This window comes from Amblyomma maculatum, chromosome 2 (assembly GCF_055883805.1).
Source record: "Amblyomma maculatum isolate TAMU_Amacu chromosome 2, ASM5588380v1, whole genome shotgun sequence".
In the NCBI taxonomy this organism is placed as follows: Eukaryota; Metazoa; Arthropoda; class Arachnida; order Ixodida; family Ixodidae; genus Amblyomma; species Amblyomma maculatum.
In genome coordinates, this window is record NC_139345.1 from 84,873,720 (window position 1) to 84,893,890 (window position 20,171).

Sequence of the window (20,171 nt, forward strand, 5' to 3'; positions counted from 1 at the left end):
GTAGGATATGCTACCTTCTATGTAGTACACAATACTACCTCACCTAGAGATTCGCACTAAGTAGGTCGGGGGAAGGGGATGGAGGGTGGCTGATTCTGGTAGGTCTGGGACAGGCAGGTCACCGCCGCTTGCGGCGGGGGTACTAGCCTACCACCGAATTTTTATCTGTTGTAGGCCGTCATTGCACCCGCCACCGCTTCGGTGGTGTACGATGGTTGTTGCGGCGCGCGTCTTTCTCTTCCTCTTCTTTTGATTTCTTCTCTATTTTCTCTTCTGTCCGCATGAGGCAGCGGAGGTGGCTCAACTACACAGCACTAAGCACGGGTGTCTTGAAACTCCTTTGGGTACAGGGCGTTATTTTACTGAATTCAAACGATACTAGAATGATTATATTGCTATATTTTCATCCCTCACGTTACCTAGATTTGACTTTGACGTTACAGCCATCGATTGGCTGCTGAAACTGAAACCGAAACCGGTGAGAAAAGAAATCCTACTATAAATTTTTCAGCAGTCACAGGCGAATATGACCTGTTGATCCATGCACCGTAATGTCTAAGACATCATTACAAAGGATAAAACACGAACCTAAAAATTAGGTGTCTATACCCCTTTAATATGAAAACTTTCTACCACGTATTCCCTGATTTGAACCATGTCATTCCAAAAGTTATGGCATGGGTTACATGTGCCAATCAAAAAAAAATCACAACCCTCTTTTTCTTTTTTCTTTTTTTTTTGTACGCAAGCTTGTCATAAGGCATATTATAGAAACTCGTGTAAATGGTTTTCCGTCAGGAACCGGAGCAGGCTTCCGCTCTTAGCGTTTTTTTCCCTCTTTTTCGCACACCAATGATAATGTCTTCACAAGCCAGCTGACCAAGGCTTCTGACCATCTTCAGAGGCACCTATAAATATGCAAAAAGTGCAGTAAAACATTGGTATAGTGAATGCGTAAAAAAATTGCGAAATAACTTGATACAGTGAAAATTCGCTACTCTGGTAAAACTAGTTAGGCGAAGCGAAAGAGTTGTTTTGCTCTGGTTAGGTTTAGGTTTAAACGTAAGCAGACATGGCTTTGCAGCAATAAAATTGCCAAGACTGTTGTGTCGAGGACGCCATCTTCCGCCAAAGGTCAAGTGGTGGTACTCCATAGGTGGTACCATGGCCTTAATTTAACCTTTAAATTAAGGCCAGGTTCGAGAAATCGCCCGGCTTTTGCAGCTTTGGTGTTCATGTAGTATATCTTTCACTATAAAAAATGACAGCTTTCCCTCTGATGTACCATTTCCCACGCAACATGGCTGCACTGCCACTGCATACAATTCTGTTGGAGTATGATTTGCTGTTGTTGTGTGCCAGCGGTGCTGTGTGAGCAAGTGAAACTCACTGGATCTAGGCTTTCAGAGCCTCAGGAATTGTTGTGAGTGCCTTCAAATTGGCGCTATAAGTTTGAATAGGTCTCCCCGTTTATTTAGTGAAGCATGGCCAGACTCGAGTGGCGGCAGCGTACTCTTTATGGTCTGTGCACAGGGGTGGCTCCTGTCTTCCGCCGTTGTGAATTGTGGCGCTGTGACTCTATAGTCGTCCTCGGTGGGCGGAACAGCCGCTTGTGCGCGATGTGCATTTGCTCCGTTTATTGAGAGTATCAACCAAGGGCCGACAAACCCCTGCTACTGTTTTACTCATCACACTCCAAACATGATAAGAGAGCAATAGCCAAGCAGTGCTTAAATAATACCCTGAAAAAATCCTGTTGTCACTCAATGACCCATGGTTTTCAAAGGCAAGTAACGCGCGTTTCATGTTATCGGGATATCCGACCAGCCCCACTGTATCTGTATCTGAAGGGATATTAGATGAAACAAAGAAAAGAGACAGACTGAGCAAAGGCAACGCAAAAAGAACAGTGGTAATTCCCTATTTGCATAGCACCTTGCATCGCCTAAAAAGGGTTGCGAAACGCAGCAATGTCAGAGTGTTGCTACTGGCGCCCGAGAAGCTGGGAAAACTACTCAAAATAACGAACCCTTGTCTAAAGTTTCAAAAACTGACACAGTGCGAAGAAACCGGACATATGAATAAGACTCACACAAGACGGGCTGGGCGCTGTCTGGTGTGTCTTCTTCCTGGGTCCAGTCTCTTCGCGCTGTGTTAATTTTTGAAAGTTTTGAACCAACTAGCCTAGACCAAGATCCTTTTCTAAAGCCTAAACAGCAGTGCACAATCATACATTGGGGGCCCCTTCGTAGCTGGTACCTCCGGGGTAGTGTATGAAATTACCGTATACCATGCGGCTCGAGATACATCGGCCGAACTGGCCGATGTGTGAAGAGATTATTGGAGCACAGGAGAAATGTAGGCAACTGCAGGGATGGTAATCTCTCTGTGCATTGTCATGACTGTGCGGAAAAGAATGAAAAGAGAGTGCAAACCGTTTTTTAACGCATGCAAAATATTAGCCAATCATATGTGCAAAGATGTCAGGGAAGTATCCGAGGCTGATCTGATTAAAAACGCGGGTGCATTCTGTGTCAGTACACCATCTGTTTCTCAGACAGCAAAAATTTGCGCGCGGTCACGTGATGTCGGGGTTTGTGTCGGGTGACGTCATAGTGCAAGGTGTATTTATTGTGCCATTGTGTCAATAAACGATCAGTTGAAAGTTAGCGTTCGTGTTGTCCACATCTATCTCGTCCTTGGTTGTATACAGCTAGTACATGCAATCAGAAGACCTCTTTGAAAACGTTTGCTTGCATGTATTCCTGTAGGCGCTAAGCCTACATTTCATCCCTGGTTTTCTGCGGCGTCGAGAGCCCCCCTTTGTTTGCAAACAGGGTGTTGGTCTGTAGCCAGAGTTCTTTGAAGGATTCTGCTATAGACCGTATAGAAAGTATAGTGCGCATTTTGGTGCGCCCCCTCGTGCGGGTGCCTGCAGTGGCAAGTTCCGAGCTGTTACCTTTTTTTTTTGATCCACCGGTCCGCGCATGTGCGCATGCTGCAGTAATAAATGATTGCATGCCATAGCATCGAATCCCTTCTTTCTAGGCATCAAGGTAACTGCCGCATGCTACCTCTCCAGGGTTTTTTTGTTCTCCAGAAAGCATATATCATTGACTAAACTGTCCCGCAGCATTGGTTCAGCCGCGAGTTTGGGGTCAGATCCTGGCCGCATAGGACACATTTTGATGGAAGCGAATTACAAATAGCTCTTGTACAGGGCACACTAAAGAATCTCAGATGGTCGAAATTATCCTGAAACTTCCACCATGGTGTCCCTCACAGCTTGAATCACTTTGGAGCATTAAAACCCATAGATTAAACCAAACTGTCTAAATTACACTGCACTGCATATCGACTTATTGTAAATTTTCTTGCCTGTTCCTCTTGCATGGTTTGAGTGTACAAGTAATGTCGACATCCCAACAACAAAAAGAGGTAGAGATTTCGGCTGCAATCAAAGAAGTTCAAATCTGTACCAAATAGAAAATTTTCAATCATCTGTTAGTAAACAATTGGACCAACTGAAGCTTGCCTAGTAGCACCAATGTAGTAATTGCACCAATGTAGCAATTAGGAGACATTCACAATATATGTAACTTTATACGAAGATGAAAAAAAAATGGCTGAGGTTTAACTCTACTAAGCCTAGTTAGGCGAAGCGAAAGCATCATTTTGCATGTTTTTGCTTTGGTTAAGCTTCAATTTAGGCATGGGCAGACATGGTTCTGCAGCGATTAAATTGGCAAGACTATGGTGTGGAGGACGCCGTCAGTTACAGAAGGGAACACGTGATGCTGTATCTGCCATCAAAAGTCAAGGTGGTGGTACACCATAGGTGGTACCATGGTTAGCTATAAAACCACACTGTGACCTCTGGATCATTGAAGGTCAAGCGAACGCCCAGGTTGACCTTGGGTGATAAAGGGCATAGTGAAGATTTCGCTTCATAATGCACATTAAGGGAATGCATATTTGAGCAATATTAATGTGTAAAAACAAACTTATCTGTGAGGATGATGGTTTGGTTTTGTTTACGGAATTTAACGTCCCAAAGCAACTCAGGCTATGAGTATGTCGTAGTGGAGGGCTCTGGAAATTGCGACCACCTGGGGTTCTTTAATGTGCACTGACATCGCCCAGAACACGGGCTTATTACTTTTCGCATCCATCGAAAAGCGGCCGCCGCAGCCAGGATTTGATCCCGCATTCCTGGGCACAGCAGCAGAGTGCCTTAAACACTGCACCACCCCGGCGGGGCAATTTGTGAGGATGACACTTAGTCTTAATGTGCCAATATTTTTGCAGAGGAATAAAAGTTATGACCACAATATGCTTTTGTAGAAATCAAGTGAAGCAAACAGTCATGCACCACACTCAAGAAATGAGATTAGCATAATCAGACACTGCTAGCCTAAGCCGAAAACATATTCTTGAATAAAGTGAAACAAGCAATCATGCATCACACTCAAGAGAGATTAGTATAATCAGGAATTGCTAGTATAAGCCAGAAACATACCTACAGAATTCCCTTTTGCTTCCACAATTATATCACCATTTATAGGACTCTCATAGTGTGGCTGGCAGCACTTGTCAGTTCAGCACAGTGTTTTGATTTCATATGTATTGCAGAAAAAGTGCAAATTATGTATACAGTTTAGGAGATTAAGCACATGAAAGCTATTATTATAGAAAGAATACTAGTTTTGCCATGTTCTGTCAGATTTGCAAATTTTCACATGGATAAATTAGGAGCAGTTGGTCATACCAATTGGACCAATTGGACCTACTGGCAAAACAAACTGAAATAACCAGTTGGCAAAGGCTGATAAAACAGAGAGTACAATAGGAATGTGATCTACCAATTAAAACCCACTGGAACCCCAAACGGTATTATTTGGCAAGACCAGCTATACTCAACTGGTTTCAACCATGACTCAACTGTAACCAACAGGAGGCAATTATTTCCAAAATGGTCCCAGTTCCTTCCGAATGACAAGTCCAGTTCTCCTTTTTCTCCTTGAATCCTCCTCTGACTCGAGTGCAAGCAAATGGAAGTAAAGATTTTAAAATTTGTTCCAGTCAGTTCCAGTGCATTTCTTATTAGCAAAGCCAATTGGAATCTTGTTTTTTTTTGTTCAGATGACACTAATGGTTATTCAGCAGATGCTGAATAGTGCACAGTTCATTTGCCAAACACACCAAAATGCGTCCGTTGGCCGGCAGTGCCTTGATTTTATTATGCAAACAAAACTCTTATGTTGGTGTGTTTCTCGAAGGGGATCTGCAACACATTTCCTCAATTCTGCCTTTTCCCCCTAACCATGGTCTACAATAAGTCTGTCAACCATAAGTTAGAGTGCTGCCATTCAGTCATCCCTGGAGAGGACAATGAATCCATTCCTGTCTCGCAATCTTGCTAGCTACAAGCACAGCAGAATGAAGCTCCACAATAAAGCGATCCTTATGTGTAGACTGCTGTAGAGTGCCAACTGCAGTTCAAACTTCACCATTTTGCAAACAAGAACACAGCTGCGGTAGTACATGCTACTGACCTGTGTGTTTTGAACCTGCAGCAGCTGAACGTTGCGAATGACATTAAACATGCAGGTCTTCACAACCTGCAGAGCAAACCTCATTCCGATGCAGTTCCTTGGCCCAGCCCCAAATGGCAGGTAGGAGTATGGTCGAATCAAGCCAATGTTCTCTTCATTGAACCTATATTGTGGTAAGCATTTACAGCAATGGCTAATTGTTACAAAAAAGGACGCTACAACATGCCGAGGAACAATTAAGCAAAAGCAGGCAAGTTCATAATGGTCTTGACATTCGCCAGCATGAAACTAACAGAAAAAATTACTACATCCAGCCCATTTCTTATGTAAATAAAGCGATAAAACGTTATTGACTGAACAGTAGACATTTATATAAACAAACAGAACTCAATGTGTCTCTGAAAATTGAACACTTAGTTTTGTTTTGTCTAGCCTCATTAAGACTACATAAATAGCTCCAGTGATTCAGTACAATATAAGAACATTTTAGAATATTGCGTTTTTTTTTAGCTTTTCAGCCCCGAGCTAAAGCTATAGTGACAGTCCTAAAAAAAATCAACTGAGATACAACTGCGTCCTCCAAGAGTGTGATAGTTGCATGTATTTGCATTTGAGTAGCATACCTTTCAGGGTCAAACTTCTCGGGGTCTTCAAAGTACTCAGGGTCATGATGCATTGCATAAACTGGGACCCGCACGACACAGTTCTTTGGGAGCCTGAATCCGGTGTCACCCAGGGTGAAGTCTTCACAGGCTGTCCTTTCAATTCTTTTTGCAGCAACATGTACAAAAATATATCAGAAATACTTTCACTGTACTTGTAATTCTAAAATCTGAGTCAATTCAGTCCTCTTGTTCTAAAATCTGAATGCAATACATAATAAAACAATAAGATAGATACATTCAGATGGGCTGCTGTGGTACTATATTCAGCAGCTTAATTACATATAAGCCATCAATAACAGCACCTATTTTTGCAAAGCAAGTTCAGTCTGCTCAAAGTAGACGGCCTGCTTATAGTAAAAAAACTAAAGTGAAGTTTTTGACTTTGTGCAGACTGGTAAAAGTGACAACCTATGTGCACTCTCAGGAGTTATCACAACCCTTTATAACTCACTGCATCATGACTAGTTAGTAGAAACGGTGTAGAAGAATGATTAGCTGATTTTAAGAACGCTTTATCTTTTGAGCGGGGTCAGCCTAGCAGGGGTTCTTGGGCTGAATTCCGCGGAACCCAAGAGTAAGATCTGGTCTATACCTTGATTTACTCGTGCGAGCGTGTTTGAAATTATAAATGAGGTGCTGGGACAGGGTCAGACTGTAAAGGAGCTGCAATGATGCTGAAGATACACTGCGAGAAATTAAGAAATCTGGCACATTAAAGTATAGTCACGAGTTGCTATACATTCATTGCTGAAATGCCAACAGTACCGCGCAGAAAGTCAGCTGCACTACAAATAAAAAAAGAATATTTCGGAGAATGGGCCACAACCCAACTTACAGCACCGAGCAGAGCTCCTTCTGTGTATAATGGGTTAGTGCTCGGCCAATTAACTTGCACGACAGCAATTTTAGTCCCAATATTGCTTGAACCCTCTGAATAATCTTCAGCATTTACTCCTGGCAAGCCTTTTGTTATATACTTTTGTCATTTACTCATGAGAGCTTGTTAAATGCTTTTCAGCGAAAAGCATGCAGAGTACAAGCCCAAACAGCCTACATGAATAAAAATGGTAATGGATTTGGCATGAAACCCTTCTTTATATGCACAGAAACAAAGGGCACTGCTCTTACTGCTTGATGCATGATGCCACAAAAATGTGCTCACAATGTTTGTGCCCATTACCACTCACGATACTAAGAAGAGAAAATGACTGTGTAAAACATGGTACACTTACAGTACAGCTGGTGGGTAAAGCCTCAAGCTCTCTGATATGACACAGTTCAAATATTTCAACTTGGAAATATTATCAAGACTCGGCTCTTCACCCTTGAAGGAAGATGAGAGTAAAGTGGTTAAAAAACTAGCATGTGGACATACAACGTTTTTTTCTGTCTGAAATGTCACAACCTTAACATAGAGATTTAAACACTGGGCTGCTCCTTTAATCTAAACCAGTTTTCTTTGTAAAATTAGAATCATCCAGGTCCCAAGAGAAAACACATCTCTGTCCAGAAAGAGTATCAAAGGGCTATCGATTCTAGTTTTCCTCATCTCATATATTCATTAAAATCCCCCACCCCCCTCCTCTCTCTCTGTACTGTTCCTGCATTATTGCCGCTGCTAATCTTCGCTCTCTAGCTTTGTTCTTCTTCTTAAACTTTAGTTGTTAGTCAGTGTCTGTGTCTCGTTTTTCCTTTTATTTGTCTGTTGTGTTTATGTGCTGTTTTGAGGAAGCCTTATTTGCCTCATGAGTGGCATGAACAGGAAGTGTGAGCAAAAAGTGTGAAAAGGAAGTGATGTCGAAAGTGTTACGTGATTTAGCATCAAAACTCTGATACAACTCTGCACAGCGTTCAAGGAGTTGTCATACGATTGTGTTCCCATTTAGCATCCATCTTCTAGTCGAGCTGAAGGCTAGTTGGTGACAAGGATTCGAACTAGTGACATATATGTTACCTCCAATTGTATGCCATTCAAAGTTAGCGATGGTACCCACCAAGAATTAGGACAGATATTGCGCCTTTACTTTCCCCCCAAAAAAACAAGTCAAATAAAAATGTTTAATACTTCGCCAAACTCTGTGCCTGTCTTTCAATGCTAGACCACAAAACAAAACCATGCCAAACAGTGCTTTCATATGGCTTGATCAGTTTAGGTGGAGTTGAACCCCAACTAATTTTTAATAAGACAGCATTAAAGGTCCCATTAAAAAGAAAGTCCAGCATCGCTGTAGTCAACAAAAAGTCACGGTAATGGCGCTGGCAGGTAGGTAGGTGGTAGCTGGCAACTGGCACGGCCGGGCACTGATTCTTCAGTGGTTCATGCGACTTAACGAAACCACATGATAAAAACGTTGGAAGGAGCTGCCAAATCAGGTTGCTCCTTTGGGATGGGAAGGTGGAATGAAAATCAACCTTCCAGTGCTCTTGGATGTCAAGGCAGTCATGCACTCATGCTACCCCTCGGAAACGCGCGCACTTTCATAGGGTTGAAGCAGGGTTTTATATGTCGGGCGGTAGCCTATATTATCACGGCATGCCCTTAAAGGTGGAGCTTAAGTATACCCCATAACTTTTTTCCATCTCAAATGATAAAATGAACAATTAACTATCCTGAAATGTATTATCCAAACCTTATATGTATCAGAGGTCTCTTTTCAACTGTATTCAACAGAATTTATGCCACTGCATCACCAGTTGGAAAACTATCAGCACTAAAACTGTGTTAGAAAAAGTAGTGCATGTTTTTCTTTGTGAAATGGCCTCCGAACGCCTGGCCGCTATAAAGTCTCAGTGATTAGGGCGTTTTCCTACTAAGCTGGAACACGTAGGTTCGACTCCGGCCTCAGTGGCTGGGTTTCGATGAAGGAGCTACTTTCAGATGTTAAACCCCATAAACCAAACCACATATACATGTCGGCCCAGCAGCAACAACTTCAAAATCCTTGAGAGGATATTCTGCACAACCGAACACCCCTTGCAGCAACAGGCAGAATGTCTAGAAAATTTTTGCAGCAAATTATACATCACCTAAGCGGTTCATTGAGCAACTACTTTCCTTTTTTCTTTCACAGATCTCACTTTCATGAAGCTCAGTTATTATGTATTTCGTCCCCGCAACATGTTTTCGCTTGAGAAAAACTCACATGTTTTTTAACACAGTCGTCCACTTCTTCGCGGAGTCTCTGCTGAACATGTGGGTGCATGGCCAGCAGGTAGGCAGTGTATGCAATCACCGAGGAAGTTGTGTCTAGCCCGGCAATGAAGAACACGACGCACTGGGACAAGGCTTCATCTTCAGTGATCACTGTGTAGTAACAGTAATCGGAGACAGCAAACATAAAAGTACAAGCTGCTACAGGCATCAGGCGCCCATCACTTTTACTGCAGCCAGCAGGTTGGCCCTGCTGGCTGCAGTAAAAGTAAGGTTGTTTTTTAGCAATTTAGCTAACTTTTAAAAAGTGCCAAAGAAAATGTTAGAATGATACGCTAAAAGGATTGAGGAGTAAACATTTTAAACCACTGGAGAGAAAAATTACAGAAGTAACACAGAAGGGTAGGAAGAGGGCAGTATCTGTTATGAACTAAACACAAATAAATGATACCATAGCTGAATACAAGAGATGTACTTTATATACCGCGAGGTTGCTGAGACAGTCTACTCTCGATGTCGACCTGTGAGATGTTAATGTAGGCGCCCTACCAGCCACACGCTTCAGCTAGCTAGTTGCCGTTCGCAAGCTTTCAGCTGATGAGCAACGGGAGACCGCTGTCCCCAAATGGCAAGCGTGGACAGCAGCTAGAGGAACAGCAGCTCGAGCCCGTCTAATAGAATCTAACAATCCCGTTCAGGCGTACTTTGCGATGAATTCCCCCTCTCTCTGTTGTTGTTGTGGCTGTAGGAAGAAGGAAAAGAAAATGCACGGGCCTGCTACTGGCTCTGTAGCTGAGCCACCTCCGCTTCCTCGTGCAGACAGAAGAGAAAATAGAGAAGAAAGAAAGGAAAGAAAGAAGCGCGCCGCAGCAAAAGCCGTCGTCCACCACCAAATAGTTAACCAACAGTCAACTTGGGGAGTGGAATTGCAAGGAAAGGCGAACATAGGCAAGAATTGCAGAGTGGCGTAATGAAGCGAGGCTAAAAAATCTGAAAGGATAGAAGGGCCAGAGCTGGCACACAACAAGGCTGATTGGAGGCCTCTGAGAGAGGCCTTTGTCTTGTAGGGGACGTAATTTAGCTTGCAACGATGATGCTGAAACGATCTGCCTCAATGACTTCACTCATAAGACAAACGTTGCTCCTCTTCAATCAGTAATGTCAGCATGAGATCAGCAAGCATATTGTATCCGTGTTGAACAGGGAAGTGCAACATCACTGCACTTACACCTCTTAACTCAACAAATTGTTAAGATCAAAGGCTTCACCTCAAAGGATATGATGTGGCAGCATTAGTGTTTTTGCCTCCACATCCTCTTTTAGGAAATATTTGTCCACGCACATACTCTTTTATACTTGCTTAACCCCTAATCCTTTTTCGTGCCCCTCTTGCTTTCGCTTACGGTTTCCCTAGGGAATACTTGTTCGCACATATGGACTTATACTGGCTTCATTGCTGATCTTATCATTTGTGCCTCTGTTGTCTCACGTGCTCATTAGCATAGTCATTGGCAAAACCACTCGACATAGAGAGCCTACTTTAACCGACAAACGTACCTACTTTGTGGTGCAGGGTAGTGTGTCTCACTTGAGACTCAAGGATCCTGGGTTCAAATCCTGCCTCACAGGAGCTCATGCCAACTGGACCATGTCATGCACTCTCGTGGCGTCACACAGCCCGCTGGCCTATCAGTGCCCGACGATGTCACTTACAAGAGGCATGATTGTGACTTTTCGCTCACAATGCCAATGCAGGGTTGTTCGTTAGGCTGGGTCCTTAATGGTATTGCGCAAAAATAAACATTGAAAAGTACTTTCACAGCCTTCCTGGATAAACATACTGCTAACCTTTCGAATCAGTAGTTTGCTCGGTTGCTTGTGTTGTTCCCAAATTAAACAGCTTATCTTCAGCATCTTCTGGTCCCTCAGGACTAGCCTGGAGCCCACCATCTTGAGCATCGACCATCAACTGCAAGAAATCTTGATGTTTCTGCAGTGAAAAAAGGTGACATCAGACGCTGTCAGGAATCGACACAAATTGCTGCACATGAGAAATATTGTCATTTATTTTCCACAAACGTTTAATAATAACTCTCCTTGCAAAGCAATCGCAACCTTTGCTATATCAAAAAATGTATTTTCATGCGAAAAAACAACACCTAGCTGGTCAACAATGCATGGTGTATTGAGAAACCCTTGAACACATTTACTTAGTACCATTACCTAAATATATATGTGATTTTTTCAGTTGAAATGCAGTCATTTTGACAGAAGATTTATTCTGCAAATTAGGGTCAGAACAGAACACATCCACCATCTATCACGGTTGGCCACTGCCATCTTGAATGCTCGAAATTAAAAGTCAATTAAAGAATTAAGCCAGTTAGATTTTAAACATTCACGGGCAGTCATTGCAATCGATGCAGGGGTAATGCGTTCGCATGTGGGATCCAGTTCCACGAATGATTTGTGCTGAAAAATGGAGTTCATTCATACGAATGACAATTTAGGCTATTTGTTATCCTGCTGTCGTGGTTCAAATATCCTGCAGTTCTGAAATATTTGACACACTATATGCTAATCAGACTAAGCTTCCTTAATGCCATTTTTGTTTTCATTTTTTTACTTTTTTTTTCCTTGCCCATGCGCTCTTGCGTTGGAAACCGTCGCAGAAAATGAACCATGCGTTCGAAGTAAGGCTTTGCATGTGGAAGTTACTGCATTCTCTTGAGTTCTGACTGTGACGCATACGTATGAAGGTTGAAGATAACGATATCCAAAGCAAAGCGTGGGAGGCTGGCAGTTTTACACACATAGAAAAATACTGCAATGATGGCCAAGAGGTTTAAAGCATCGGTTGGAAAATTTAATCTCCTTGCGCTGCCGTGGCTTTGAATCCCACTTACATTAAGTTTTTATTTTCTGCACAACTACACCAGGAACGTCATAACACCAACGAAGAGGATTTTATGACATTGCAGCTCTAATATGCTCACGGTTTAAAATCTGTCGCGGCTCAATGGCTATTAAAGGGTCGGACTGTTTGAAACAAGTGGACACAGCAGTATAGGAAATGCAAGAATTTTCACTGGAGGTTCGAACTTCTATATTATTAGGTTGCAATGTGATTAAATTAACTGCACACAAAAAAAAATCCTGTAATGTGCGGCAATTAAGTATAAACCTGATGCACCTAAATTTAGAATGCACAGCTATGAAATGACATAATGCAAATTAATCGTCAGGTGATTTTACGTGATAGCTACTGATAAATCTGTGCAATGAATTAACACTCACCGCAGAAGACAGCTTCCTTTTTTTAATTATATCTAGGCAGACATTTTTAAAGAATACAAAGGCATCAGAGCCCAAGGTGCTCAGTCTCAGCAGCTTCCACATAACCGGAAACAGTCCACAGATGTAAACTAGAAAACAACACAATATAAACGTTACTTTTTTTTTTTTTTTGCATCTGCTGATGCAGGCATTAGTGAGAAGGAACTCACAAGTTAAGGTAACTGGCAATGTGGGCTTCAAACTGAATGCTGACCGTGCTTTGGAAACAAACTCGTTTGCCTGGTCCGAGTGTGAGTCCAGTTTTGTCCCAAAGGCACATCTTGCAATGACATCCAGGGTATAATGCCCAAAAAACCTGTGGAACCAACAACAGTGTCAGATTTCTTATAGTACAACTATTTGGGACGACAAACATTCTTACATGAAAACGCTTACTCTTTGGCGTTCACCTCATTTTCGTCTTCAGCAGCCTTCAGCAGATGCTTTATCGAAATACGAACACAGTCTTGAATGAGCTCATTCATCTGAGGCAAAGATCACACACACGTTAGAGCTTACAGAGTGCATGATATAACATCCACTGCTTGCAAGGGTTAGCTAGTACCTTACGAAGCCTGCGGGTGGTGAATGCTGGACTCGCGGCAGGACGTATTTTCCGCCAACGATCGGCAGGAACAAGGATCATCATATTGTTCAAAATTGGGTCATTCAGTTTGATTCGCTGCAATCAAAAAGCCAAAAAACAAGCAACAAAAGAGTAAAAAGCAAAAGCTTGAAAAATGGATTACGCACAGCTATCCAAGGTAGATTCAACGAAAGAAGGTGGTAAGTAGACATTTTTAGATCAAACGTTCTTCTTAGACTAGCCGCTACTCGGAACCACTGCATAATAAAAAATATCTCACAACAAAGAGACATGGAAACACAAGGTGAAAACTCAGCTGCCATATTAAAGGCGCAATGTCCATTCCTCTTTTTTTTTATGAAATTTGAAACTGGTCACTGGTTTTCCAATGTCTCAAATCTCTTTGAATTTGGATAGGACCCACTAAATTTCAGAACTGTGCACAAGTACACATGCTTGTTTACCTCTATTTCTTTTTTATCTGCACAAATGTAGTTCTGCCAGTCTCATTTTACTTAGTTCATGGCATTTTCCTTCTGATTTTGCAGTTCAGATTAATGCGGATAGATTGCACTCTAAAGACAGGAGTCAAGCATGACTAAACTTTTCTTCCGTAATTGTTTTTTGTCACAGCAAAGCTTGCAAGTTAACTCTCACTTGAGCTTATAGTTTATTCGAGGCATATTTTTATCAAAATTTCTCCGTGAAACAGTAGACAACACTGACCAAAGTATTAAGAAGGTGTGGCATATCGCGTACCTCACACCAGCATTTCTCAAAATGTCAAGCTATATGGTTCGTTTGTTAGTCATCATTAAAAAGTAACATGCGTCCCTAGAATTCGACAGTTAAACGCCTCCATGAAATGCAAAAAATGAAACTTCAATTCTATAAGCATGTATTCGAACTAAGAGAAGCCAAAAAATAAAGCTTTTCAAAAGCTAACTAAGGGCATTGAAGAACTGACTCCCAAGGAGGAAACGACCCTTATTTCACCACGTACAGGAAATAATTAAAGCTAATAAAAAAAGTACTCAAGAATAGTTTAGGGCATTTCACCCAACAATGGAGCTTCTTGCGAAAAGATAACAAATGATGCAAGTCATCTTTCCTTTTAAGCAATGGTTTTAGTGTCAGTATACAGAGACCATATGTTTCGTTGTCGTGCGAACATTGTTTGAGAAATTGTGTGAGGCACTTGAAAATATCTGGATATCACAGAAAATACTTACCCTTCTATCCGGAAGGATTTGAAAATGCTTCACGAGCACAAGTTTCACCAAGTCAGGATCAGAAACAATGAGCGTAGGCATCGGTCCGTCAAAGGCTCTGTGAGAAGTAATAAAAATTATTGTCATCTTCCAAACAAGATGCACGATGGTTTTGTGCCGACACATATGTACACAGTCAATCCTGCATATATCAATTACTGTTTATTTCGAACTCTCAGAATACCTACTTGAAAACCTAATGAAAAAGTGTAGCAGTGTTGTTCGCATTTATTGAAATCCCACACAAGGTTGTTGTGTGTTGTGTTTTATGGCGCATAAGCATCTAAGGCTATCATGCGCCAAGCACATGATAAGATCTGCTGTCCATGCAGCAGATGTATTGAATATGGTTAAAAAAAAAAGCTCATAATTTGTTACGAAGGTTGGCATCTTTTAAGAACATAAAAACGCATGATATATTAACAAGAGCATTTTCTCCTATGAGTAAGCTAGGGTGAAGAGGAAAGGTTCGTTCGATACATTGAATTGTGCACTATGCCCTGCAAGGGGTGCTTCTCCTAATGATACTCGAATGATCACATTTTGCGCATGGAGCTGGGTCAGCTGGGAGAAGGACCGTGCTACAATCTTTGAGGCGAGAAAACCTGCCGTTTGCTTTTGCTGTAACAAGCCCGGGCACATCGCGAGCGGCTGTCGAAGGGCAAAGGTAGATTTTTTTCGCTCACCACCCTAAACGATGAAAACATGCGCTTGTTGGCGCCGTACATGCGTGAAATGACCGTAAATGGGAAACATTCTCATGTTTTGCGCGACTCCGCAGCCACGATGGATGTGGTGCACCCCGCGCTCGTTTCCCCCACAGGATTTTACAGGCGAGTGCGCGTGGGTCAGACAGGTGGCGTACGAAGACAGCGTTTGCCTGCCTGTTGCACGCGTCAAAATTGAGGGCCCGTTCGGAGCCCTGCATGCAAAGACGGCGGTGTCAGTGACTTTGCCAGAGCAGCGCCCTTATCTCTTTTCTAAGCGCTCAGAGGACCAATTAAAGAAAAGGGGCTTGACCTATGGGGACCGTTCCGTGCACGCGCTTACGCGTTCTAAAGGTGCACGAAATCACAGCCCAGTTATATCATTCGGATGAAGGTGAACAGCATGCAGTCGGCGAGGGAAATTCTGACGTAGATGCCGCGGCGGTTCCTTTCGAGAGTGTGACTTCTTCTGCGCCGCCTAGTGAGTCCAGTGAGAAATTTTTAAATCTCTCTGTTGCCTCCCCAATTGGATGGCTTCCCTGAGCTTATGAGGGTGCACCGAGATGACATAGCGGCTGAACAGGCGAGCGATGACACTCGAAAAAGTGTCAGGTCAGTGAAGGATTGGCGAGAAGGAACATATCGTTCTGAAGGTGCGCGCAGGAATAATCTACAGGCAGTACAAAGACGCCAAAGGCGTGCACTACGACCAGCTAGTGGTGCCGCAAAATATAGAACAAGCATCCTAGAGCTGCGTCACGGAAGCGGCTGGTCCGGTCACCTCGGCATAAAGAAAACAAAGGCTCTGCTGTTGAGAGAATCTTATTGTCCAGGGTAAAGTGTAAAAGGGTGGGAAAATCGCAGGATAAACAGAAGGCACCTCTGAAACTTGTGCCACTGATCAGCGAGCCATTCCAGCGCCTTGTTGTGGATATTGTCGGTAGTACCTGTGACCGCTTCGGGCTATCGCTACCTATCCTATCAACTGCCCAGCGACAAGGTTTCCTGAGGCGATTCCCCTGAAGGAGCTAAACTCGGTAGGAATTGTAGACGGTCTATTGCAACTGTTTTCTAGGGTGGGTTTCCCCGCTGATCTGCAAAGCGACCAGTGTTTCACGAGTGCGCTCACTAGCACCTTTCCAGAGAAATGCGGGATTCGCATATTGCACAGCTCTGTAAGACATCCTCAGAGTATAACAGCGTAGAGGCGTGGCATTCGGTGCTCAAAAAAGTCCTCGGGGAATTGTGCTGCGAACATCGCCTAGACTGAGAAGCGTGTTTACCGGCGACCATGTTGGCGCTGCGCTCCCCGCACGAAACCATCGGGTTTAGCCCAGCTGAACTGGTATACGGCCGGTCGCTCAGGTCACCCCTTCGCATGCTGCGCGAATCCTGGGAGGGCCAGGGCGACGACCCCACCGTTCTCGAATATGTACTTCAGCTGCTAGAACGGCTTCAGTCATGCAGGGAGCTTGTCGAAGCTAACATGAGATCGGCCCAGCAGAAAGCCAAGCTCGACCGTTGCGCGTGGCAGCGATCGTTTTCGGCAGGAGACAAGATAATGCTGCTGGCCGCATCTAAAGCAACAAGCTTGATGTGCAGTGGGAGGGACCAGCAGAGGTTGTGGAAAAACGTTCGGAATCCAACTATGCGATAAATATGACTGGTAAACGAAAAGAGGTAAACATTTACCACTGCAACCTCATGAAGCCCTATCGACAAAGGGAAGCGGTCGTCCAGCTAGCCCTGAATGCACCCGAAGAGAGACCGATTTTGTATATACCGGTTGGTGTGCAACCTCTTTCACTTGAGTTCTCGAGGAGATACGTGGTGATTCAGTGTCACCCGTTAATAATTAGAAGGATTATTAACGATGCGCCCTTAACGGTGCGCACACTCCCAGACACCCTTAGAGTGAGTGGGGGTAGCTATTCCGGTCCCAAAGGAGATGCCCTCGACCTGCGTGGCAAACTCAGCCGGAATTCAACTAAATTGTAGTGACAGAAGGAGGTGGCCGTTTGGTGCTCAGCTGTCGCCGGTTAAAGCCAGAGTAAGGGTCGGAGTCAGAAGTAACAAACAAACAAACTTTATACACAGCTAGAGACGATACAGAAGAACACACAAACACTAAAATTGCACAGACGAGAGGTTCACAGAAAAACAAACGCTAAGCACGCAACTACAGAGGTATTCAATAACACAGACAGAGGCTTTACAACAGATCAAACACGAGTGAGTCACATAAACACCAAATTGTTCGCCGGGCACTGTTGCTATGGTGGCTAGAAGGGGGAGGTGACGCCAACGGCGGACGGAAGCCGCTCCTCCATTTCGAGCCGGGTGTAGGTGGCGCTGTTGGCCGTAGTGCGATGCATGGTACGCGCCGCTCGCCTTGAGCCACGGTACTTGAACATACGCATGCCTACCGTGCGTGCAACGCGTCGGCCTTTCAATGATGTTGCAGGTAATGGTTTAGCTCATTAAACTCTAGTCGAACCTGATTACGGCTGACAGAATTCAATTTTAAGCCGTGGTGGTGCGGTGGTTAGGGCGTTCGACTGTTGTGCCCAAGGATGAGGGATCGCGCATCCCGGCCGCGGCGACCGCTTTTCACTGGAGGCGAAAAGCAAGGCACGCGTGTGCTGTGCGATGTTAGTACAAGTTAAAGAACTCCAGGTGGTCGAAATTCCGGAGTCCTCCACTACGGTGTCTCTCATAGCCCGAGTAATTTTCGCACATGAAACCCAACAAACAAAACAATTAAAAACGATCGGTTGGTACTAAAATACTTCTGGTGTGTAGAATACAGGCGTATCTATCCTTTCAGTTTCAGGAATTAAAGGGTCTTGAATGAGTCCCGTCTGGTCAAGATAGTGCATGTCGAAAGTAGAAGACAGACCAAGAGAATGAGGGTGGAAGGATGTTTCGGCTCCGTGCGGTCGCATTTTTTTTCCCACAACGTTGTTTGCCCCAGGGGATAAAATAATATGTAAGAAGAAAATTAAAAGGGGTAATAAATGAAAGAAAAAAGGTTGGCTGTTCTTTGGTCGATGTTTTCCACCTCCTTCAGTTTCAAGAATACGAAGTATCAGCATTACTCCTAAAAAATGTGATTGGGGATCCAAACAAGCAAAACAAAGCATAGCAAAAATTTATTGCACATCGTAGTAATAGCAATGTCAGTTCAGTTCAGTCGTGTCCGACTCTTCGTGACCCTATGGACCATGTCACGCCACGCTTTCCGGTCTCCCACTATCTTCCTAATATCACATAACTTCACCTGCAGCGCCTCGAGGATGCCATCTAACCATCGCGTTCACTGCCTACCCCTTCTCCAGCGACCCTCAACCTTTCCCAACATCAAATCTTTCTCCAGCGACTCCTCTCTTCTCATCAGATGACCAAAGTAGCTGAGCTTTAACTTTAGAATTTGACCCTCCAATGAGCAGTCAGGGTTTATGGTCGACAATATCGACTGAATTGATCTTCTGGCAGTCCAAGGAACTCTCAAAAGTCTCCGCCAGCACCACAACTCAAACGCGTCAAGTCTTCGGCAGTCACAAAATAGCAATGTACTGCACATCATAACATTCAGGGTAATTCAAAATAACAGATACATTTACACATGCTTCTGTGTAATTAAAAAAAAAAAACATTAAACATTGATTACAAACACTGCATTCATCTCTTGGCACTAAGAAATGGGGAGGCAAGGATATCACTTCCCGCTAAATAAAAAAAAAAATATTACATTCGACCTTGAATAAATATGCAACTTAGAGCACCCTCCTAAGTTTCAGCACGTTCATTCTTCCCTGCTTAGCGTTGCGCTTACAGTTCTGGGCCTTAACATAGAAGTGCTGCCTGGTAAGAACATAAAACTTGATAATTTTGCTTGGGAGGGACATACTGTGATTTTTTTTTTTTTTGCGCTGGAGTTCATCTGTTCGACGAAGTTAGGCACCCACATTAACATGTAAGCAGCGCAACACATCTTGCCATAAACGAGAGATCACGCTGGCAGCCGCGAACAAACAGGAACGCTGCCGCACCGTCCATACACCGCGCGCGAACCTGCACACGCGCGCGATCGCGTGGCTGCATTGGCTGCATCGCCAAGCTGACCGCAGCGCCACCGCGGCCTTCGCGGCAGCGCATGAACCAGAGGATCGCGCTTTCTCGGCGGATACGCCGGCGCTGGCGCCACCTCCCCCTTCTAGCCACCATACTGTTGCAGTCCGACGCCTCGAGAGTCACGATGTGGCCGCCATAGAAGAGGTGCGCCGCTCCCTCGCAGGTCCGTGGGCTTGCCAGAAGCGGGTGATCCCCGGAAGTCCAGTCGAAGCACTAGCGAACACGACGCAATCACTGACTGACTGACTACACAAGCAGCGCGGCCTCCATAAATAGGGCGCGCCGCGTCTATCTGTTAAGGCGCACCAAGGCTAGCGCGCACACATAGCTTCGCTGGTTAGAGCGCTCCCTTTTCCTCCCGTCGAGCCGCGCGTCGTGATTGGTTAGGTCCCGTAGAATTTCCTGGAGACGTCTGGCATCTTCCAGACTAATGAATCACCCTCATCGCCGGGTGATGAGAAAGAGGGCGACGGCGACGCGTACAAAGCTACGCTCGCTATCGCGCGGGGAAGGAGGCTTTTCTCGAACTTTGTGGAAATTTCGATGCGGCGCCGCACGGGCCTCGCGCCGCGCCGGCTTAATAAAATGTGCGCCGATTTCGTGACATGCAGATCTCGGCCAGCCACAAAAGGAGGACCTCCAGCGACTACTTTCAGACTTCGAGGACATTTTCACGGATACGCCGGGAAAAATACCCTTAGTAAAGCATGACATTCAGCTCACTTCTGAGTAGCCTATTCGCTCCAGACCGTATCGCGTGCTTTAT

General features: G+C 44.2%; 1 protein-coding gene across 2 annotated transcripts in view; it reads right to left on the reverse strand.

The window, feature by feature from the left end:
• Positions 1 to 715: 715 nt before the first annotated feature.
• LOC146199184 (cytochrome P450 3A41-like) overlaps positions 716 to 20,171 on the reverse strand; it is a 28,346-nt gene continuing 8,890 nt past the window's right edge. Inside the window, exons 4-14 of one of the 2 annotated variants that reach the window (XM_084594648.1) lie at positions 14,526 to 14,622; positions 13,273 to 13,389; positions 13,104 to 13,192; positions 12,878 to 13,023; positions 12,669 to 12,796; positions 11,220 to 11,361; positions 9,364 to 9,524; positions 7,453 to 7,544; positions 6,179 to 6,322; positions 5,556 to 5,718; positions 716 to 908 (exon numbers count right to left, since the gene is read on the reverse strand). In XM_084594648.1, coding sequence (XP_084450774.1) covers positions 795 to 908; positions 5,556 to 5,718; positions 6,179 to 6,322; positions 7,453 to 7,544; positions 9,364 to 9,524; positions 11,220 to 11,361; positions 12,669 to 12,796; positions 12,878 to 13,023; positions 13,104 to 13,192; positions 13,273 to 13,389; positions 14,526 to 14,622 — 1,393 coding nt within the window. In that variant the 3' untranslated portion in view covers positions 716 to 794. The remainder of the gene's footprint in view (positions 909 to 5,555; positions 5,719 to 6,178; positions 6,323 to 7,452; positions 7,545 to 9,363; positions 9,525 to 11,219; positions 11,362 to 12,668; positions 12,797 to 12,877; positions 13,024 to 13,103; positions 13,193 to 13,272; positions 13,390 to 14,525; positions 14,623 to 20,171) is intronic. The other variant, XM_084594647.1, reaches the window with a different exon arrangement.